The sequence below is a fragment of the Spermophilus citellus genome (assembly GCF_964194105.1).
Source record: "Spermophilus citellus genome assembly, chromosome: 17".
Taxonomy (NCBI): Eukaryota; Metazoa; Chordata; class Mammalia; order Rodentia; family Sciuridae; genus Spermophilus; species Spermophilus citellus.
This window is the reverse complement of record NC_138199.1, coordinates 30,688,925-30,711,155: the sequence shown is the minus strand read 5'-3', so window position 1 is coordinate 30,711,155 and position 22,231 is coordinate 30,688,925. Positions and strand designations below refer to the sequence as shown.

General features: G+C 54.7%; 2 protein-coding genes across 4 annotated transcripts; one reads left to right on the top strand and one right to left on the bottom strand.

Moving 5' to 3' along the window:
* Positions 1-356: 356 nt before the first annotated feature.
* Positions 357-4,584, top strand: TP53I13 (tumor protein p53 inducible protein 13). 3 transcript variants are annotated; one of them, XM_081272270.1, is made up of 7 exons: positions 357-1,052; positions 1,242-1,352; positions 1,535-1,576; positions 3,074-3,202; positions 3,335-3,532; positions 3,617-4,172; positions 4,254-4,584. In XM_081272270.1, the coding sequence occupies exons 1-7, from the start codon at positions 732-734 to the stop codon at positions 4,364-4,366; spliced, it is 1,470 nt and encodes a 489-aa protein (XP_081128396.1). In that variant the 5' UTR covers positions 357-731; the 3' UTR covers positions 4,367-4,584. The 3 variants fall into 3 exon arrangements, with proteins under 3 accessions (XP_081128396.1, XP_081128398.1, XP_081128397.1); XM_081272271.1 differs by having other exon boundaries at positions 360-1,052; positions 1,242-1,310; positions 4,254-4,581; XM_081272272.1 differs by lacking the exon at positions 1,242-1,352 and having other exon boundaries at positions 358-1,052.
* Positions 4,585-5,344: 760 nt separating this feature from the next.
* On the bottom strand, positions 5,345-21,900 carry GIT1 (GIT ArfGAP 1). Its single transcript, XM_081272452.1, has 20 exons — positions 21,587-21,900; positions 15,210-15,343; positions 14,430-14,542; positions 14,202-14,307; positions 13,449-13,666; positions 13,272-13,366; positions 12,891-12,933; positions 10,427-10,475; positions 9,974-10,046; positions 9,351-9,448; positions 8,884-8,995; positions 8,615-8,748; positions 8,325-8,477; positions 7,967-8,197; positions 7,827-7,880; positions 7,576-7,662; positions 7,404-7,477; positions 7,087-7,269; positions 6,897-6,960; positions 5,345-6,737 (listed from the first exon to the last, which is right to left on the bottom strand). Exons 1-20 carry the CDS (start codon positions 21,636-21,638, stop codon positions 6,525-6,527), a joined length of 2,286 nt encoding a protein of 761 aa, XP_081128578.1. The 5' UTR covers positions 21,639-21,900; the 3' UTR covers positions 5,345-6,524.
* Positions 21,901-22,231: the final 331 nt, after the last annotated feature.

The following is a 22,231-nucleotide window of genomic DNA, read 5'->3' as shown; positions in this document are numbered from 1 at the left end:
ATAGAGGAAATCCTCAATAACGTTCCCCAGGAAGAAGAAACAGGCCCAAGCCTCCCCTAATAAGTTGAGGAAGAGGCTGGCGAAGGGACACGGCGAGGATAGACTGGAGTTCCTTCATCAGCCCAACATTTGACAATTACTGGCGGGAGGTGGGGGGAAGAAGGCCCTTGTAAGTCAGGGATATGTGAAACAGCTGAAATAACACTTTTTTGTTTTTTTTTGCTTTATTTCAAAGTTTTGGGCAGGACACCTCAAGCCCCACACTCTACACTCGTCCCTGTCATTCCTCAAAATCCTGAAGAGCTAGCGCCCTGCTGCTGGAGAGGTCTGCAGCTGTTTCACATCACCCCAGAGAGGGATGGGGCGAAGGTGGAAAACAAAGCAGCTCGCCGGCTAGCTGCGGCCTTCCAGGGCTCCTGGAGAATAGGGGCTGAGAGCCTTCGAGGCTCCTCCGGATTCAGGCCTTATTTTCAAGGACGGGAGTGGAATGGGTTGAAGACAAAGTTCTAGAACCGGGATCCTCTCACTTCGGCAGCTCGGACTTCGTGATCCTGACTCTTCTAGCTGCAGGTCACACTTGATGAGTGTTAAGCGGGTTTTCCCACTTCCCGCCCTTTGCTCCGCTCCAGGATCCCACCCAGGCACTACTGCTGCGCTCCGTGGGCTGCAAAAACGCGTCAGGACGAATCCTCCAGCAAGCGGGAGGTGGTCTCCGCCCGCCCAGCGTCTCGATGCTCTCCAGCTGCGCTCGCACACACAACTTTTCCGGCTTCGGGTGTAGGACGCGTGCGCGCACTCCTGGTTGCTGGGGGCGGAGCGGGGGCGGGGCGAGGCACGGGCGCGCGGTCGGGGGTGGAGGGGGCAGGACAGCGCGCGAGCCCGGGATCTACGTGGGCGCGCGGGCGGCGCCTGGGCGCCAGGGCGCTGGGGCCGAGAGGGCTACGCGTTTTCTCGCTGGCCCAGCGACTGGCCGGGCTGGGATGGCGCCTCCTCAGTCTTTGCCCAAGTTGCTTCTCCTGGCAGCCCTAGCGGGATTCTTGGGTCCCAGCGAGGTAAGGCGACCCGCTCCTGGGCAGGCTTCGGCTGGGGTTCTCAAAGCGCTTTGCAAAAAAGTTCGTCCTGGAAGGGTGGCGCGCGGAGAGGGGAGTAGAGTCCTCCTCACCCCAACTCCGGGCCAGGGAAGGGAAAGAACTGGGCCCTCGCTGAGGCCGACGCCCCAGCTCTGCGCCTTGGATCCACAGGTGGTGGCTGAGACGGTGGAGGAGGCGGGAGCCCATTGTCCCGAGGGCTTGTGGCCTCTGCCCCCACAGGTAGGAGCCCTGGAGGGCCGAAGGAGAAAGGGATGTGAAGAGGTAGCTGCGCTGGCCTCTCTGAACTTTCCACGGTTACGCTCTTGGGGACCTCTGCCAGTTCCTCCCGTCTTCAGTTACCAATTTCTCCACCCCAGCACGGGGCCTGGAGCCTACTGTCCCCTCTCCATCCCGCACACGGAGTCTGGTAGCTGTTCTAAGCTCTCTTCTTTCCCCATGTGTAGGTGTTACCAAGAGTGACCTACACACAGGTGAGACCAGGGCAGGTAAGTACAAGCAGGGGCCGGCCCATCCTTGATCTCTGCACCTGGGGACAGCTGAGACTCCTGCAGATATCCCCGCTTTTTCTACTCATGAGCTCCATTTCTTACCATTTCCTGCAGAAAGAGGCAAGGTTTCCAGTTCCCCATCCCAGGACAGAGGGCAGACAGTGAACCAGGCCTGGAGTCCTCTGCAATGCTGTCACAAATGTTGCCAAATAGCTGGCTTTGTGGCAAGTGGAACTCTGAGGGTAGCAGGAGAAAATCCACCCCAACTCCCCTGTGTGACTGGGAGGTCTCCTGACTTTCTGAGCTCCAGTTTTCTAGAAGAGAGGGTATTAATTTTGTCCCTACCTGTAAGGAGTGAATGAATACTGTGTGATAGCACTTTGGAAGGTTCAAAGTTGTGTCACTTAGGAATGTGTCTCAGATTAGACTTCCAGACTGTGGGTTCAGCTTGCATGGCTGTCCCTGTCTTTGCTGTCACTGGTCACCCTTTCATTAAGTCATTCATTGTTCTGAACCTATCAGTGGCTCCTTATTTCCTGTTTTATCAAGGCTATGCTTCCCTGCCTGACTTCTCGGGCCTTAATTAAATTAGCTTCATCTAAGTTACATGTCTTTAGTTCCTTTTAGTCATGTTGGTCAGTCATGTTACCCACCACTGGTGGTACCTTTGCTCTTGTTTATTCTCCACACCTGGACTTTCCTGACCTGAAGTATGCAGCTCCCTACCTTCCTGCTATCCATCGCAATCTATCTTCACATGCCAGTGCTGGTGTCGCCTTTCCCTGAGACCTTGCCTGATCATGTCTACCTTTTTTCCTTCATTCCCTCTGAATCCCTGTAGTGCTCATAACCTGTCTCTTAATTTAACAACAAACTACTTCGAGTTTTGTTAGTTTGCTCTTTCATTGGCATTAGTTGTTTCCCTGAGTTTCTCATAAATTCCCCGCAGGCAGAATCTAGTTCTCTTTTGGCATCCTCTACAGCATCTAGCACAGTGTTGAGCACCAGCTCAACTCATTCAAAGAATAATGATTGATGAAATATTTTCATCCTGAGATTGTGCACCTGCTGTCTGCATGTCTTGTATTTGGTTGCTCTTGGGAGAATGTATAGATTGGATTAATAAATAGAAGTCTTGGTCTTCATTTGGGGGGATGTTTACAGTCAAGACTGGGAATCAGTAGAGGTATCATTACAGCTACAGAGAAATATAGCTAAAGAGTATGGTCTGAGTGTAACAGGGTAGCCCAGTCTTGGAAGCTTAGAGGCTCAGCTTTGACTGGTGGTATTTGGTGGAGAGGAGGGATGAAGGGAACACTTAGTCTGGAGTACATACCAGGGCCCAAGGCTTTTTGCTCTTTCCTGGACTCTGAAAGTGAAAGGACCATTGGACTATCCTGGGAGTCGCTTTATAATGGTCCCAAGGATGAGAGAACTTGTGATTCTCTGGGAAGGACCTGGGCCTGGCTTGATGTCTCTGTGCCTTTCCTCCAGGCTGAGGATGTCACCTTCCTCTACCACCCCTGTGCCCACCCTTGGCTGAAGCTCCAGCTTGTCCTCCTTGCCCACGTTTGTGTGGCTAAGCCCTCACTTGCTCCTGACTCCAGCCTCACTCGGGATCGGGTAAGTGGTTGATGAAAGATGGTTGCCTGATTCTGGCAGAAGGTGCAGCCTCATGTGCAGGGAAAAGAAAATTCAGGGGCATCCTTTTTCTCCTCACCTTCATCTCAGATCTAACAGATACCTCTTTCATAGCCCCTGGTGCTGACAGTATGGGGGATGGCACTAGAGATGGCATGGGTAGAACCAGCCTGGGTTGCCCACTGGCTAAAGAGGCGACGGCGGAGGAAGCAGAGGAAAAATGTATGGTTCCACTCTGACAACCTTCCTGGGCCTTCTCCTTTGGTGACAACCCCCAGCACAGCAAGGCTATGCAGGAGAGGGTGTGTGCAGGTGAGGGGTGCTGGGCCCAGGCTTGGTTGGGGGTGGGGTCAGTCTGAACAGGGCAGGGGTGACTACTATCTCTTCTCCCCTTAGGCCCCAGCTTTGGCCTTTGCTCTGCGGAGCTGGCGGCCTCCTGGTACAGAGGTGACATCTAGAGGCCCAAGACGGCCTTCTCTGAGTAGTGCCAAGAGGCGGGGGCTGCGTGCTGTCCTTGGTCTTCAGCCCACTCCTTCTGGCCTGAGGATTCCCTTTGCTTCTACATGGAGCTTAAAGGCCCAGCAGCCCATTTTAGGAAACCCAGGTGAGGGGAGTAAGGCTCTTTCTGTGTCCCCTGTCTCCTTGCTGCCTGGACAGCTTGGAAGCAATGCCAGCTCCAGGACGGATGCTCACATACCCAACAGGCAAGGCAGCTCAGGAGGCTGTGCCTGCCCGAATCAGGCTTCCCCAGCCCCTCGGGCAGCAGGGCCTCCCCGGGTAGCCCGGGGCCCCACCCCACGCACCGAGGAGGCTGCCTGGGCTGCCATGGCCCTGACTTTCCTGCTAGTGCTGCTCACCTTAGCCACACTCTGCACACGGCTGCACCGAAACTTCCGCCGGGGTGAGAGCATCTACTGGGGGCCCACTTCGGACAGCCAGGACACGGTGGCTGGTAAGTTATCTCCTCACCCACCTCCCAGCAGGCCTCACCCCCAAAGGTTCCCTGCCTTTGACTGCGCTCCGCTGCCCATAGCTGTGCTGAAGCGGAGACTGCTGATGCCCGCGCGCCGGGTCAAACGCTCTCGCCGGAGACCCCTGCTCCCGCCCACGCCAGACAGCGGCCCAGATGGGGACAGCTCCGACTAACTTGTCCCAGTGCTTTGGCTGTGGCCTGCGGGCTCCTCCTCCTGCTGGGCGGCTCCTACCTCTGCCACGTGGGCCAGTGCAGGGCCGCCCCCTGGCGGCAAACAGAGCGACCCTGCCTATTCATTGCAGAGGCTTCGCTTCCTTGAGGGGTTGGTTGTGGGGAGCAGGGTGGCCTAAACTCCGTTTCTAATTAAATTATTTTGTTAGAACCCGGAGTTGAGCCTGTGCATCCACCAGACACAGCTATCCCAGGACACTGGCCCATCTCAACAGTGTTTGAGAAGGGGCTTCATTAAAATAGGGTTGGGCGTGGGGGGGGGCACATTTGTAATCCCATAAGACTCCCGGAGGCTGAGGTGGATCATAAGTTGAAGAGGGCATTGCTAAATTGCCACGACTTAGCAAGGCACCCCGCAATTTAGCAAGACCCTGTCTCATAAAAAAAGGCTAGGGATATGGCTCAGTGGTCAAGTGCCCTTGGTTTAATCCCCAGTAATCCCTCCACACACACAAAAAAAAGATTTGGCCCCAAGCAACTGGCATCCCCTCACACATGCTAGGCAAGTGCTGTATCACTGAGCCACAACCCCAGCCTTTTTGTATCAGGGATTAACTCGGGGCACTCGACCCCTGAGCCACATCCACAGCCCTATTTAGTATTTTATCAGAGACAGGGTCTCACTGAGTTGCTTAGCGCCTCGATAAATTCCTGAGGCTGGCTTTGAACTCATGATTCTCCTGCCTCCTGAGTTACTTGAATTATAGGCATGCGCCAACAGTGCCCAGCTGCTCCTAGGCACAGGCTTTTAAGGGTTTATCAGTATCAGTTATGCAAACATTATTTCCAAGCTCCTCTTCCAAAAGATGCTTCTGACCCTTAAGGATTTCCCTTGCTCCCTGCCTTTCCAGGTTTGTCCCTCTCCACTTCAGGTCTGCCTTCACTCCCACCCCCAATTCTCTAAGCATCAGAAGCTGGCACATGGTCACTTATTTATTTTTTGATACAAATGTACATGACACACATCTCGACAGTCAGCCTACCCACCACCACACAGGTAGGGCCTGGCCTCCTAGGGGAGGCTATAGAGAAGAGCTGGTGGGTGCTGCTGTCTGCCTCTCCAGCCTTCTCAGACTGCTGCCAGGTCCCCACCTCCAGATGGTAGGACCACCATGGGTGTAGGAGTGAGGATGAGTGCTGGCCCACTGAAGTTACAGGGAGGTGGCTCTCAGCTCCACAGCCACCAGCTGAGTGCGGGACCCCGGGGAGCCAGCCCCAGGTGCTCAGTTTTCCACTCGCCAGTACTTTCTCCTCAAGGGAGGAGAGATGGAGGGAAGTGGTGTTGCTTTTAAGTTTTGTAGAGTAGGGATCCAAGTGGAGGCAGTGGTAGGACCACAGCTGGTGACCCCAGCAATCCCTGGTCCCAGATGTGGAAGAGGGAGGCTGATCCCCAATGCTGTTCCCACTGTTCTGCTCCCTTTGCCCCTCAAAGCTCCAGATGGGCCAGGCATACAGGACGGCACTGCCGCCCGCACACTCACACGCAGGCACGCAGGGACACTCAAGTTACCACAAAGTTAAAATTAAGAAGTGGGGGAAAGGAGAGAAAAAAAGATTTTTCCAGTGTTTGCTGCTGGGGACCCCGGCACACAGGTTGGGCCTATGCCCTAGGTAGGGGCCGTTTGGCATTAAAGGAGAGCAGCAAGGGGGCTGGTGGCTACAGGGCAGGGACATCCTTGGAGATTATGTACAAAGGAGGGGGATGCCCCCGCTCAGTCCCCAATAGGGCTGAAGTGGCTCATGGGGGTGGGGTGCATGTAGGGGGAGCTGCCCCATTTGGAGTGTCCCCATCCAACCCTTGGGTGAGGGTGCCCCAGAGGGTGATGGGCTGGGAGTGATGCCTTGTAGGCCCCTGCACAAAAGAAGGGAGGGATGCTATGTACAGGGGGGAGGTGCATGGAATGTGGGGAACAGAAGCTCCTGCCACCCCACCTCCCCATACTTGGGGCTCAAGGGGATGGGCACCAGGGCACCTGGCTGCCAGGGGAGAGTGGCAGCACTAAGGGCACTTGTGCCAGTGGCTCTTTTGGGGTGGGTTAGTGTCTAGAGTGGCCCAGCTCCCGTGAGGTCCCAGGGTGTGGGTGAGGGCAGGGAGAGTGGTCATTGCTTCTTCTCTCGGGTGGTAATGGTGACCAGCTGCTTGGCGGCCTTGGCGATGTCATAGGCGCACTGGATGACCTGCTGAGTTAGCAATTGGAAGTCCACAGGGGCACCGGGCTCTGGGGGAACTGTCTTCCGGCACTCACTCTGCAGTCGGTAGGCGCTGGCATTGAGCAGCCGCAGGGAGCTGCGCACGGGCTCCAGGGCTGGCCTCTGAAGAGAGGAATGAGGTTGGTCAGGCCTTGGACTTTTAAGCCATGCTTCTCAATTACGGCCCAGCCTCTGTGTCTCCACCAGGCAGCAGTTGGATTCCCTATGCCTGCCCCACCCCAAGGCCCTCCTCCCACTTTTGTTTCCCTCTGGCCCTGGTACCTTTGGGAAGAGAGAGGCCATTTCAGTCACAGCCAAATGGATCTTTTCTGAGCAGGGCACAAAACTGTAGAGGGGAATGGAGAAGATTGTTTGGGTGAGGGAATGCTCAAGTAAGGGTCCCAGGGACAGAACCAATCTCTCCCTCAACCCTGAACTGGAAGCCAAAAGAAGCCTGAGCCCACTTCCATACCTGTCATGCTTGAACTCCTGGGCAGCTCGCAATAGCTCCTGAATGTTCTTGGTGACCTGCTCTGTCTTTAGGATGACATCCTCAGTGCTGGGAAGCCCCGGGTCAAGGTCTCCATCCAGGCTGTCCAGCTCGGGGTGAAGATCGTCCTCCTTGCCCAGCTCTAGGAACCGCTTCCCTTCCAGCCTGAGCCCAGGTTTGGAAAGGAGAAGGATGTTCCAGCCACAGGCAGCTTGCCTGTGCCCATAGATGCTTGTGCCCTCTCCACCTCCTCCCTCTGGGTGCTGGCAGGCCTGGGAAGAGACCTGAGGGTGCCTCACCCAAGCATAGCGTCTCCACTCTGCGTGTTCTCATAGTCACTGTCTGCACCGCTGCCATGGCGGGAAAGCTTGCTCTAGAGGGTGAGGGGAAAGGTGGCAGGTCAGTGTGTGTGTCCCTGGGCCCACAAAGCCCATGTCTCCCACACGGTCCCCACTGGAGCAGAAATATTACCGCATGGCGGCTTCCTTCCTGGGAGCATGACAGCAGCGGGGAGGAGGGAGTAAAGGGCACTGCGGAGGCAGATACCCCCTTCCGGATCTGAAATCCAGGGCAGGGCTCAAGTCAGTATCTCCTCCCAGCCCCAGCTCACCCACAGTGAAGGCTGAGACCATGTCTGTCCCAGCATCTAGCACAGCCTGACACCCACTGGGGCTCAAAACCTTCTGGCTGCAATGAACCCACCTTCCCCAGGCCCAGCTTACCCTGTAAAGGCCAGCAGGGACGTGCACTGAATAGATGGCATCATCCTCCAGCTCCTGGGGTGGTAGCACAGTGGGTGTCATGATGGGCCTTATGGTAGCCCCATCCCTGTTACCCCACCTGAGACCCATGGGCAACTCACAGTGCTGTGGAAAGGCTGTAGCCGTGTGCTGAGCTCGTCCCCAGCTGTGCCCCCAAAGGGCTTTAGGGCGGAGCCTGGCTCATACATGGAGAAGGCCTGGCGGTCCCTGCGGTGGGTGCTCCCGCCAGGCCCCATGGGTGTGTTTTCTGCACGATCACTGGGGAGTGGGGGTGTGGGCATAGGCCCAGGTGGCTGCCGGAGCTGTAGGTTCTCTGCCTGTAGCTTGTGGATCTGTGAGTGCACACAGTGTCCAATGCTGGATACAGGTAGGCACCCCCACCTTTGGGAGAGGGTGATTCCCCCCCTCCAGGAGGCCTAGAAGCCTTCCCCCTACTCCCAGGGAAGCGGCAGCCCTCACCTCCCTTTGCAGCCTCCTGAGCTCATCGCTCAAGCTGCTGTTGACCTTCATGAGCTGTTGCACTTTTGCCTCAGAGGTAGCCAGGGCCTTCTTCAGCTCTAGGTACTCCTGTAGTGTCACTGCCCCATCAGACAGGTCTGAGGAGTCCATGCTCTGTAGAGACAGAAGCTAGTCAGCCATAAGGTCAAGGGCCCTCCAAGCTGCAACCAGCCCATGTGTTCCCAAGGACTTGGGATACAAGACAGGGCTGGGCCTTGATGGGGGCACAGAAGTGGGGATAGTGCTCAGACCCGGGCACGGTTATTCCGAGTGGCACCAGCGCTGCGCAGGGGCTCCTGGTCTGTGTCCTCATCAGAAGCCACACTATCATAGTCATGCTGGTCGTCGAGGTCACTCTGATTCCGTGCAGTCAGCTCCAGGTTGTCTGAGGACAAAAGACCTGTCACTCTGCTTGCTCAGTCATACAACCCACTTATCATGTTCCCATGAGAAGGGAGCCACTGAGGAGAATATCCTGGGACAGTGTCCACTGCCCACATCCCCACTCATGCCCATCCACCTGTGGGGCTACTCAGGCTCTTGCCCTGCTGCCTCCGCTTGGCCTCACTGAGAATGTCGATGATTAAGGTGGCAAACTCTCGGGCATTAAAGCGGGCCAACTTCTGTCGCCCCTGTAAGGTAGAAAGGGCCAGGTCAGCATAGGGATAAGGGGAGTATATATGGATGATCCACGTGGATGGGAACAAAGTAGCAAAATAGCACCTTGCCATCTGATTCAACCATAGCTAGAAAACACCAGACCAACTTCACCTGGTAGCTGTACCTGGAGCTGGGCCAGCATAGTTTCAGGTGCCCACAGAAGCCCTTGGGAAGAGACTGGAACTCTAAGTGCTGAAAGAAGGACTTCTTTCCTGCTCTAAGATCCCAGTGTCAACACCACCACTCCGCCTTCCCCTCCCCAGGTTGAGAAGACTAGACACCCAGGAAAGGAAGAGACCGCCTCAGCTTCCTCCCCAGCCTTCTTACCTGATTCCGTGTGGCTGAGTATTCAGGGTTAACTGGCAGGAAGGGCACAGCACTGCGCTCTGTCACCAGGGTGCTGTGGTTTTGGGTAGCCAGCCACACTGTCGGGGAGGGAAGGGAGCAGATCATCCATAGGGGCCAGGCCTCCAGGGCGGAGGTGGGGTCAAGCCTTCCTAGCTCCTCCCTATACCCACCAAGTGGGTGTCCAACAGAGGTGGGTGAGGCCCATTAGTGACTGAGGCACAGAACAAGGCCTGTCACGCCAGGCCACATTCAGAATTTGGGCTGGAATCTGGCTGTGGCCAGGAAGGAGTGATGCAGGGGGGCGGAGCAGGACTGGGGAGACAGCCAAAGTGGGAGACAGCCAGAGTATAGATGAGCTCCATTCCAGGGTTGGGGGCGGAAGGAACAGGCTGGCTGCCTCTAGCTCGGCACACCCTGCCCAGTGGGGGAAGCTGCCAGGCGGGCTCACCACTGGCAGAGGCTCCCTGCCAGGCCCCTGAGTAGCTCAAACCCCAGCCACCCCTTCTTAGTCCCACTAAAGGATCAGAGAGACCCACATCAAGCCCCAGCATGTTACTGCAGGTCCCTCTCCCCAAGACCTCTGGTGTCCACCCATCACTCACCAGCATCATTCTCTCTTCTATCCACTTCGTCGTACACGTCCATAGCGAGTTCCTCAAAAAGCCGGTTACTGAGCTGGAGGCAGAGGGGGATCCAGGCTCAATTGACCAACCACCCCAGAGTGCCAACAAGGGCAGGATGTTGTGAGACGTGGGGAATGGATCATATCCTCTGTGCTGCCCAGCCCCAACAGTCTCAGAACTGGAAAATGGGTAGGGGTCTATGTGCCAAGCTCCAGAGAGGAAGAGGACAAGAGGTCAGGCCAGTTAACGCTCTGGGATTCCCAATATGTTGGAGGGCAGAGTCAGGGTCAAAGACAAGAGCAAGGAGAGGTTACAGGGGAGCCCAGTAAGGTTAGTGAGGGGGCAGGAGAGAGGAAGGAGGAGTAATAGCATGGGATGCAGCAGTCAAGAGAGGCAGTTCGAAGTGTCACAGGCCCGTGAGAGCAGACTCACCGCTTGCAGTTTCTTTTTGGCAGCTTTGGCCAATTCTGACAGATCCAGGCTGCAGATGAAGAAGGGAAAAGGGGAGAGACCAGACATAAGCAGTGGCCAGGCCCCTGCCAGTGACCTCCCAAACATGCAGGGTTCCCAGGGAGATAAGACCCTGATGTCACACACCAAGCGCCCCCCCCGCCCTACCCAACCTCCAAAGCCTGCTGCCCGGCAGGCACAGTATACCTCTGAGACATGCACTTTTGCCGAGATCTAAGTCCAGAGGAAGGCAGCAGAGGGGAGAACAGGACAGAGGCAGCAATTACCCAGGAGCGGGCAGCACACACCTTCTTGTGTCAAGCTCAGACTGGTCTCCACACACACCCAACCCAGAGTGTACAAAAGGGAACTCACCTCCCCCTGACCTCTTATCCTCTGCTTTGCTCTTTCTCCGTGACCCATTCATCCACTGTCTGCTACCTGGGAGTTACCTACAGCCTTCCTAACCCTAAAGTCCTAGCCAAGTTTCCCAGTTCTGCCATGATTTCCTCTTGCCTGGGCCTTTGCAACACTCTCTTAACCCATCTCCTGCTTTGAGTTTTGCCCTTAGAACTTTTTCCAGCCAGCAGCCAGGATGATTTTTTTTTTTTTTTTTTTTTTGGCAGTACCAGGGATTGAACCTGGGGCACTTTACCACTGAGCTATACTCCTAGCCATTTTTACTATTATTTTTTTTAAAAGTTGTTTTTTAAAAAAATTTTAATTTGGTACATATGACAACAGAATGCATTATAATTCATATTACACATACAGAGCAAATCTTATTATTACTATTACTGTTATTATTATTTGTGTGTGTGTTGCTGGGGATTGAACCCAGGGTCTCATGCATGCTAACCAAGCACTCTATCACTGAGCTCAATCTCCAACTCTCTTTACCTTATTTTATTATTTATTTTCTTTTTTTAAAGAGTAGGGGACCCTGATAAGAACTGCCCTCTTTTTATTTTGGACAGGATTTGGCTAAGATGCCGAGGCTGGCCTTGATTTGCCATCCTTCAGCCTCAGCCTCCTGAGTAGCCTGGATTACAGATGTACACCATTGCATCCCATCAGGGTGATCTGATTCGAAAGTGGTTGGCGGGCATCCCTGTGCTCCTGGAGAAGCTGCACAAAGTAAGGCCTAGCCTTGCAGCTCTCTGGTTGTACTACTCACACCCTGCCTTAAAACATTTCAATAATAACAGCATCCTTCATCCAGTTTATCAAAAAGTTCACTTTATTTGCAAAATACTTCGCATGCATTTCTTAGTTAATCCTTGCAATAGTCCTGAGCTAGGTCACCCCATCTCTAGGTGAGATAACTAAGGCTCAGAGAGGTTAAGTAGCCTACCTCAAGTCACAGAATCAATAAATAGCAGAGCTGACTCTTCACATCCATGCTTGGAACTCTGCTCTGGGAATGGCAGCTAAAGCTCACAGGGCTGGTCATTCTCACACCTGACTCTCTCCAGTCTTGTTCCCTGTCTCTCACAGTATGCTCTGGCCACACAAGCTGCCTGCAATTCCTGGACCTCTGTGCCTCTGTTATGCTGCTCTTGCTGTACTCCTCTCAGTGAACTAAGGCCTGGCCAGGCTGCTTCTCTGTCTAGTCTCAGTCCTCAAGGGCAAGGATCATGTCTGAGTTACCTTTGTGTCTCCAGACAGAAGCGGGCTCTGACGAGGAGCGGGCTCTTCACTGAGTGTACATCCATATGTGGATATGTTTATTACACAAACATGCATGCACACATATCAGGCAGAATCAGATCAGAGAAGTAGGGCAGAATCCTGGGGTCTTAAAACAGAGGAGGTCTGTCTGGGTTTAGGGATCTGACCTGTCCAAGCCTGACCATCCCATCTGCCTACCAGCCCTTAGGGAGGAAAGATCCTCTCCCCAGATGGAGACATGAAGATATGGTTATCTGAGGGCCACCAGGTGGCGCCAGCATCTATCTTCTGAGCTGGTTGAGTGGCTAGGGGTGTCCCTCACAGTCCAGGCTCTTGGGGCCTCTAAGATCAGAGGCAGAAATGTCCCATTCATACTCTGCCCAATTTGAGAGGACACAGGGGCCTTGTCAGCAGTCACACAGTAAGCCAGCTCCCTGGAGCCTAACTTCTCCCCACTGAGTGGAGGTTTTTCCTAATGACTGTAAGGCAGGTCAGAACTTAGTAGTCCACCCTCCCAGCCTGGGGCCTTTCTTTGCACCCAAGCCCTTCATGTACTTGGACAATAATATGGCTTAGCTGTGTTGCACATACTGAGCTGACATGTACCTACCCTGGGGAGTGAAGACTGGGCTGTGAGTACCTGTGCCTCCAGCACCTGGGGATGAAGGGTGGGGTCCCAGGCTGAGACCTGGGGAGGGGCAAGGTGGGGCTCTGGGGTCAGGCACCCACATGGCATCCAGCAGTCTCTAAGAAGGGGCATAAGGTGGGCACTTACCTGTCAGCCATCTGTGGGATGATGTAATGCCCATTCTTGTGATCTGAACAAAAATAAAAATGCCAAGTCACTGATGTTGGGTGGCTTAGGCAGCTCAGAGCCCACCTCACTTCTGAGAGCAAGGCTTAGCACCCAGAAAGTGTCAGGGGAAAGGAAGGAGGGCAACCCAACCCAAGAGAACTGGGAACTGGCTGGAAGTTAGGCCCACCCCCACTCCCTGGCCCCAACATGCTGCAGCCCAGAGCCTGCAGCAATTTCATAGGAGCTAGTTGCCTAGCAACATTGTTCCCCAGCTGGCTTTGTCACTATGGTACCTGCCGCTGGGGTGTGTCTGGGTCCCACCTGCCTGGCCCAGTCATGCCCACTCTGTGCTCTGCTCACCCGGCTTGCGTCCACAGAGGTAGAAGGCCAACCTGTCAGTGAGCTCATACTGGCACTCGACTAGCCTTTCCGCCAGCTCATGGTGTCCCGCCTGCCTGTGGGGAGGGGGCATGGCTCAGCCCTGCAGCAGCAGCCCACTCTCTACCACCCAAGCCTCACCCTTCAGCTGACCCTCACCTGGCATAGTCGATGGGTGTGCGGCCATTGACATCAGGGGAACCAGGATCAGCCCCATACACCACCAGCAACTCGGCCTGCAGTGTCTGCCCTGCCTTGGCAGCCACATGCAGAGGTGTGGTGCCCTTCTCTGGGTGGAAGAAGTTGGCCTGAGCACCCAGAGACAGCAGGCGTAGACATGTCTCCAAGTTGCCTGTCCGCACACTTGAGTGCAGTTGCTGTAAGGGGCAGAGTGTGCAGTAAATATGTGAGTGTGCAAGGTACATTGCCAACACCCAGGCTGTACCTGGCCCAGGCTGCTCCTGGGACTCGTACCAGCTCCAAGGGGCCCAGCCAAAATTGGGTCATGTCAGGGAGGACAGAGGGTTTCCCTGTTCAGAGTTAATGCCAGTTAATAGTTATTGACAATCATCACGTACCACATGCTGTGTGCTCTGCTTGTGACAGACATTACCTATGAGGGAGATGCTGTTACTATATTTTACAGATGAGGAAACTGACTGCCTAAGAAATTGTCCCAGCTTTCAAGGAACAGCTGGGGGAGTCTAGCTTTACATGACCACTTGGAATCTGAAGAGTCTTTGCCACTTCCAGCTTGACAGAGCAGTCTTACCCCCTCACTGTGCCCTATTCTCCCCTCCCTGGCTGCTTTGGGGGTATAATGCTCAGTGGTAATGAAGGAGAGGCTTCAGGGTGTCATGGGTCTGGGAAAAAGAGAAAAGGTCTATCCATCCATTGTGGGGCCCCTCGAACCTTGCTGAGGTCTTTGGCGGTGACCCCATCATCATCCCGGCAGGGAAGCTTGTGCACAAACGCCAGCATCTGGTACTTGGCCCTGATGAACTCTGACTTGATGGGGCTGCATGGGGCACACAGGAGGCAATGGGGAGCAGGGCCAGAGAGGCTGGTCATCTGGCCACCTCCCAGGCCCCTGTACTAGAGTACACAGCACTGCCCACCACCCTTGCAGCCCCAACTCACTGGACTTTGTCTTGGGGGTTGGCTTTGCGCCGGCCGCTCTGTACTTGTGCGGGGTCCAGCAGGGAGTGCTCCCAGATGGAGTTGGCCCCGTTGCTGGCGAGTGTGTGTACCATCTGCAGGGAAGAGATGCCAAGTGAAAGAGTGCCCACTGCGTGCCGGGCACTGGGGGAAACACGCCTTGAGTGCCTGCCATGGCTAGAAACAGTACTAAGGGGCCTACTGTGTGCCTGGCACTGCATGCCTCCATCCAGTCAGGCCACCCAAAGATGAGGGTCCTGTTTAACACTTTAGGTTGCACGGTGAGTGTGCCAACATTCAGAAAGATTAAGCAACTTGCTTAATGCCACCTGTCCAATATAATAAGTGGCAAATCTGGCTTAAAAGGTTCCTTTCTGTGTGGGGTAAGCAGATTGGTAGAAAGGGTTAGTATCAAACGGGCACAGTCGTACACATCTGTAATCCCAGGGGCTCAGAAGGCTGAGGCAGGAGGATTGCAAGACCAATCTTAGCAATTTAGCAAGTCCTTAAGGACTTAGTGATACCCTGTTTCAAAAAAAAACAAAAAAAGGCTGGGGATGTAGTTCAGTAGTTAAATGACCCTGAGTTCAATCCCTGGTACCAAAAAAAAAAAAAAAGTAAAGGTTAGGAATCAGGCTCTGCCCAGGTGGGCAATGCCCCTAAAAGCTGCTGATCCCAGATAGGTATATAGTAGGTATGAAGGAAATATGCCCAGGATCAGTACACTGTCTGTGGGAAGAAACACCCAGCCCAGCCCTGTACCTGCAGCAGAGTGGGAGGCCAGGCGCTATGGCGAAGGTGCTTGACGATGGAGATGTGGCGTCCCAGGCTCCGGTGCACACTGCAGCACTCGTCACACACCAGCACGCCCCTGCTGATAGATGCCCAGCCAGGGTCTGGGGAAAGAAGGCAAGGGTCAGCTGGAGCTGAACAATAGGTGAGAGTACCTGCACTGGGCCCATACTATGCTTAGTGCTTTGTGTATACACAGTCACTCAGTCCCTAGTAGTCTAGGAGCTGAGTTACCAATGAGGGACTCCCTCATTCAGGCTCACAGCCGGGGACTGACAGAGCCACACCCTTTCTTACACCTGCTCCTCTGGGGACCTAGGATCCCCAGGGCCTGTTCAGTGGGTAAAGCTTCCTGTCCTGTAGCCACCACTACAGATCTCACAGCCTTTCCTCAGGGAGCAAGGTTGCTGCCCTAGTCTCCTCCCAGGAAGGCAAGAATCCCCTGTGGGATGTGGCCTTGACATCATGTGCCAGAGAGCCCAGGGTAGCCCTCCTCTTCTGGGGCAGTACCATATTTCTCCTACACGCATGGTTCTGTTGGGCCGCAGTCTGGCTGGGCACAAAATAACCGAGCCGCCACGAGGCACTTTAGGTTCAAACAGGAACTACTTTATTGCCTGAACTCTCACCAGAACTCCACGCGCACTCCCCAGGAACTCTCTCAGCCCTCTACCGGGCTCCGCAAGAACTCAATGGGAACTCCAGGAGAACTCAAAAGCAGGAGCCGCCCTATTGCCGGACAGCAGGGGTCTATATACAACTGAATACACAGCCTGTTTCAATCCAGCATCATCCAGTCACAGCAATTATACACAGCTTAACTTAATTATTATCATCTTAATGGCTCACTGGCATCACCTCTCAACCACTCCTTCTGGCAAAATGCCAGGCACCATCGCGACTTGGCTGTGGCACCCAACACTGTTTGAACCTGCTTGACAGATCACATTGCTCCACAGGCTCCTGCTCCTGCCCTTGCACTAGCAGGTGAGAGGCCCTTTCAGACCTGAGCCTCCTTACCACCATTATTGTGGGCTGGACCCACTTCCAAGAAGGATGAATAGAGCAAAGGAACAAGTCAGATGCTTTGCAGTTGAGGCCTCTTACAACTGCCAGGCATAGGAGGAAATGCTGTACTGCTTTACAGATGAGGATATAGTGGCTCAGAGAGGTCAGAGGTCTTGCTCAAGGTTACAGAGCTAATGAGTAGAATTGGTAAGATGTGAACCCAAGCATTTTGACTCCCCAAACCAGTTCAGGTCTACATACTTGCTGATGCCCTCTGCCCCTATAGCCCTGGATGGGCACAAGCTTGGGAGCCACCATCCACTCCTTAGGGAGAAGTACGCTTTGGAAACAAGAAGTGCTAGGATGGGGTGGGAGCCCCTGGGGTCCTTCTGAAGGGCAAGTAAGATGCCACCCATCCCCGGCCCCTCAGGAGAGGGGGAGGAGACAGCTGCATACAACTCAGGCTGTGGAAAGGTCACTGGGGAGAAAGCAGTCATTGTGTGTAGCCCAAGAGGGGGCAGGGAGCTTCTCTCCCAGATACTCGGCTCTGCCCAGGCCCCCACCCCAGCTCAGGAAGTCCTTTCCTGGGGTGGTGGCAGCAGCTGTGATGAGATGAAGGAGATGACTCTTGGCCTTGCACTGTAGTGCTCAGGGTGCCCAATAGTGGTCCCCCAAAGAGGGAAACAGGCTTAAGATGATGAGATTCTCTCCCAACCAGGAGATTCTAAGGCCCTTCCCCAGAAGGACACCCATCAAAATTTCCACAATTGTGAGCAGACTAAGGGTCTGAACTTTGCCCATGGCCAGTGTCCCCCAATAAAGAATGGGAACACTAAGTGGAAGAGAGCTCAGTCTTTGTTTGGGCTTAGGGTTCTTTAGGGACCCCACAAAACAGGGCAATGAGGGATGCACAAGGCAACTGTCATATACCTTCCTAGAGGGCTGATACCAGGGATTCATGAGGAAGGAACCAGCCATCTATGACAAGAGGGGGAGCCATAGGGCACACTTTTGTATTGGCTTTACCAAAACAGTAATGTATCCCAAGCATGGAAACCACCCTCCCGACTCTCAAATACCACTGGGTCAGGGGGTCTGCTTGCCAGTCACCTCCGGCAGCCCAGGCAGGAAGCGGGAAATGATGCAGCCTAAATTCCTCTTGTTGAAATGGTGGGGTTTCCTGTAAGTGGGGAGCCGCCCAGGCCAGGATCATAAATGGGTTGCCCCGAGGCCTCCACCCCAGGCCTGCTGCTCTACCAAACAAGCTAAGACTGGAAAGGCCAGCTAGATATCCAGGGCCAGTGGCCCCAGAGCTCTAAACTGTGGGCAGACCAGACATGGTAAGGCTCTTGATATGGCAATCTCTAAAAGACCAGGACCATGGGCTGGGGATGTGGCTCAAGCGGTAGCGCGCTCGCCTGGCATGCGTGCGGCCCCGGCTCGATCCTCAGCACCACATACCAACAAAGATGTTGTGTCCGCCGAGAACTAAAAAATAAATATTAAAAAAAAAAATTCTCTCTCTCTCTCTCTCCTCTCTCTAAAAAAAAAAAAAAAAAAAAAAAAAAAAAAAAAAGACCAGGACCAGATGAATATGGTCCAAGGCTTTGTTTGGCAATAGAGACAGCCCAGCTTGAGAATGCTCCTCTCTCCTCTGTGATGATCTGAAACAGGAAGGGTGGGCAGGAGACACTGTCCTGGTCTGGGCCACACTGCTGCCAGCTCAGTTCTGAGTTCTGGATGACACAGAAGGGGAGCCTACCCTAACCATTCTACCTACACCATCTGCCCAAGTGGCTTTGGGTCTACTAAACAGAATCCTTAAACCCTACCTGGGCCAGTTCCTAAGCAGAAGGGTCAGGTAGAGTTTCTTTCTTTCTTTCTTTTTTTGTACCAGGGATTAAACCCAGGAGCACTTAACCATTGAGCCACATCCCCAGAGAATCTACCGCTCTTTTTTTTTTTTTTTTTTTTTTAAAAGTTGCTTAGGGACTCAGTAAGTTGCTGAGGCCGGCTTTGAACTTATGATCCTCCTGCCTCAGCCTCCTGAGCCACTGGGTTTACAAGCATGTGCTAGGATCTAGCAAGAGTTTCTGAAAGTCAAACAGCTATTGAGTTTAAGGAATCCTTGCTCCTAAGAAGCTCCTTGGACCAAACTTGGGGGAGAAGGAACAGGGAATATAAGTGTTAAAGGGGAGGTGGTAGCTTCCTTCTGGCTCCATAGTCAGGGTGTGGGTCTGGTATGTGTGAATAGGCTGCAGGAGGGATCATGATAAAATGTTAAACTAGTGCCAACCCCAAGGGAGTCTCTACTAAGGTGAATTCATGCCACTACCCAAAGCCATCAGTGGCTTCTAGGGCCAGTAGGTCTGTATAGATAGAAAGACCAGCCTCAGGCTTTCCTCTCCTGAGCTAAAGGCCAGATCCTCGGTACGCAAGAGGGAAAGCAGACAAGAGTGGGGACAGAGGTGAGACTGGTGGTTACCTTTGGTGATATGGACTGGAGAGGGGTAGAAGGAAGCCCCTGAGAGTAATGGAAATGTTCTACACCTTGAACACAGTGGTATTTTCATAGGTTTACACAAGTGTGAAAATCCACAAGAGGAACACTAAGGTGCAGGTATGTCTGTGAGTTATACCTCAGTAAGAAGAAGAAAAGTCCAACATTTACCCCATCCCAAAAGCTACATTAAGAGAAATGAGCCTGCAGGTTAACTTGCAACATGTCTCCTGTCAGTGGCCTGCCCACCTACAGGATGGGGATCTTGAGGTCTTCATGCCTGTGCCCAAGGTTCCCATGGAGTAAGTAGGTTCTTGAGGGACAAGCCAGGAAGCTTGGGACAGAGGCCATGTGTCAGGGTGGGTGAAGACAAAGGAATGGGGAACCAACATGCTCCAGGATGCTCCAATGCCTGCTCCTCTCCTGGACTTCCAAGGCAGACAGGGATGCAGATATCACTATTTAGGTAGCACAAACTGCCATAGCAGCCATGCCATGTCCAGCTGTCTTGCACTGTACATTAATCCCTGGGTGATGGGGCCCTTTGGGCATAGGCTGCATTACCTCTCAGGTCCATCGGCCTCTCTCCCCCAAATGAACCAATTATGAAAAGGCCATGGTGCCACCCCTGGGGCTCGGACTGTAGGGTTTCTATCACTGTGAGAGAAGCTAGTGACTGAGTTGGAGTCATACACCAAGAAGGTTGGCACTGGGTTTGGACTCTAAACTGCTGGGTATCCTCACGTCTCTTTTGCCCAAGATGCTACAGGCCCAGATTGAGAATGCCACTGCGCCAGGGCCAGCATGGTAGGGTGGGGGTATGGTATAGTCCTGAGAAGCTCTGAAACACTGGGATTTGGGGAGTGCCTGCCATGTGGCAGACACCATGCTATGTGCTGAGGTGGGATGATGAGTAAGATTTTGTCAATATCCTGCTCACCTCATTATCTTCTTGATGAGGTGAGGGCCATCCTAGATCAGGGGAAAAGGAGGTACCCTGGGCACAAATGCCTCTGGGAGCAGAGCTGCCAAACACATCTGATGAATACTATTCCTCTCCCCAAGGCCACTGGGCATCCAGAGACTCCAGTGACACTCACAGGGAACGCAGAAAGGACAACTGTTTTGCTGATATTGCTCTATAGCCTCTGCCCCAGAATCAGGAGCACAGATTCAGAGATTGGGGGTGGGGTGGGGGCTTGGAATCCATTTCTACTCTAATTCCTTTGCCTCACAGTTGAGGAAACTGAGGCCCAGAGTGAGGAAAGTCTTTCAGTGAATCACAGAGTAAACTGGAGAGAGAGGCAACACCCAAATTCAGGCTACCTGATGAGGTGCCTGCCTGCTAAACCTCTCCCTCCCCTAACAGTGGTATATAACAGCTTGGGACAGAGAGAAGGAAGACAAGGTCTCCTCTTACCCTTTCCATTCCCAGACCTGACCATGGTTGGGGAAAGAGAATCACAATTTCTAGCTAATTTGGGGTAAGGACACCCATCCCAGGTTACTTCCTTTAGGGCTATCCAAACCAAGAGAGGATACAATGAGATATCTTGTGCCAGTGCTTCTGCAAGGTATCCATAGCTCCCAAATGCTCTAGCTTGGAGCACAAGAACTAATAGGCCATCTGTGGGGCCCAAATTGTTGGGATCTGAGGTTTTCCAAGAAGTGAGTGGCTTGAAGTTAAGGGCCCACACAATAGCACCCTATACTTTCACAGTCTCCTTGGAGTTCACAGACCCCCCAAGCCTGCCCAGGAAGATAATTCCTTTTCTAAAGAAAGGATGGTCAAGGTCCAGAGCTTCCTTCCCCAGACCAGCTGCTAGTCCCTATCATTGCTTGTGTCTTCCCATATCATAAGGGAGCAGCCTCTTGGGTCACTGCCCCTCACTTCTTCAGCAAGTCAAGGAGTTTTAAGCCAATCAGACCTAACTCTGCTGGAAAGGAGAAGGAAAACACTGCATAAGTACAGCCAGAAGGCGAGCCAGGAAACCAGCTGGATGAGGAGAGATCTGGTCACCCCTTGCCACTACTCTCTACCCTCTACCCAATTCTGGCCAAACTGGGCTAGAAAACCAGAAGAGGCTCGTGTCCAGACCAATGAAACGATTGGTCAATGCCAAGACCACTTTCCCAGGCAGGCCTCACTAGGAACAGGAAAAGCCAAATCCAGCTGTTCCCAGTTAACCAGCAGGCCAGGGGATGCTTCCGGAAGAAGATGCCCTGGCTCGGACTAGCCCTGAATACCAGGCCCTACAAGGAGTCCCAGCTTTGGAAACCAGAGGCAGGGAGAGACAGGGAGTCTTAGAAATAGCCATCCCCTTAGGCGCTCCTGAGGCAACTGTATCTAAGCCCCCTGGCTCATCTGCCCCTTGCCCTCTGCCACCCCAGCGAGCATGCGGACCGTGCAAGCAGCAGGTGCAAGACGCGGGGGTGGCACTGAGACGACACAAAAAACGGACTCGCGCCCACCTCCTAAATCCTGCCGGCCTCTGCCGGAGCCCTCCAGCCGCCCTAGGCTGGCGCTTCCGTTTGGATACCGAGATAGAGGTGGAGAGGCAGCTAGCTGCCCGCCTCCCTCAAACTGAGGGGAGGTGGGAGGCGGCGCCGGGAATGTCCTACCTCACTAGTCCACGGACTCTACCGATTAGGAGCCCCTCAGGCCGACCCTCCGCCAAGGACGCGGCTCCGCAATGGCCAAGGCTGGGGCTGGGGCCGAGGCCGGAGGCCGCAGCCCCCCGCCCCGCCCTCCGGCCGGGCACAGCGCACCCTCCAGGCCCCGGCGCCCGCCCGGCGGCGGCCTGGGTGTGCGGTCCCGCCCCCGGCCCAGCCAGCTTACCCGGAGCGCTGCAGTCCGCACACACCTCCGCTCGCGGCCCCTTCCGGGACATCCTCAGCGGCGACGCGGCCGCAGCCCTCTGGGCCAGCGTGGGGGGCGCGGGCAGCGGGCCCGGGCGGCAGCGGCGGCCCTGCTGCCCGGCCCCGCTCCCGCAAGGCCCCGGGTAGGCTCCGCGCGCCCAGCCAACCGTCCGCTCCTGGGGCTGGCCCGGAACCCGCCGTGCCCGCCTGCCCGCTCGCCCTCGGCGCCCTCCGCCCCGCGCCACCCCACCGCCGCTCGCCGCTCGCTCTCCCCGCCCCCTGCGCGGCTCCAGGCCGCTCCTGCAGGAAGCGGCGCAGGCCCTGCCCACCGGGGGAGGGGCGGCCCACACCCCCGCCCCGCCGCCCGGCGCTGCCGGCCGCGCCTCCCGGAGAAAGGAAGCCGGGAGCGCGGGCGGGAGGGGGCGGGGGTCCTTAAAGGGACCGCGGCCGACGCAGGCTGCGCTGCCTGCAACGGTGGCCTCTGCTCCGGCGCTCCCCAGGCCCGGAGGCTGTGTGAGTCATTCTTCTGGTCTGCTCCCTTTCACTTTCGGCGTGCGTGTTGAGGGCGGGGGTGGTCCTGAGACGCTTGGCCCCGCGACTGTGAGCCAAGTCGTGTGGAGATCAG

Excerpts from the sequence above, each read along its gene's own strand:
- GIT1 (XM_081272452.1), bottom strand. The coding sequence starts at position 21,638 with ATGTCCCGGAAGGGGCCGCGAGCGGAGGTGTGTGCGGACTGCAGCGCT. Across the intron at positions 10,476-12,890 it reads ATCCCACAGATGGCTGACAG|CCTGGATCTGTCAGAATTGG; the intron begins GTAAGTGCCCAC and ends CTTCATCTGCAG. Across the intron at positions 6,961-7,086 it reads CAGGAGTTCAAGCATGACAG|TTTTGTGCCCTGCTCAGAAA; the intron begins GTATGGAAGTGG and ends TCCCCTCTACAG.
- TP53I13 (XM_081272270.1), top strand. The coding sequence starts at position 732 with ATGCTCTCCAGCTGCGCTCGCACACACAACTTTTCCGGCTTCGGGTGT. Across the intron at positions 1,053-1,241 it reads GATTCTTGGGTCCCAGCGAG|GTGGTGGCTGAGACGGTGGA; the intron begins GTAAGGCGACCC and ends TTGGATCCACAG. Across the intron at positions 1,353-1,534 it reads GGAGAAAGGGATGTGAAGAG|GTGTTACCAAGAGTGACCTA; the intron begins GTAGCTGCGCTG and ends CCCCATGTGTAG.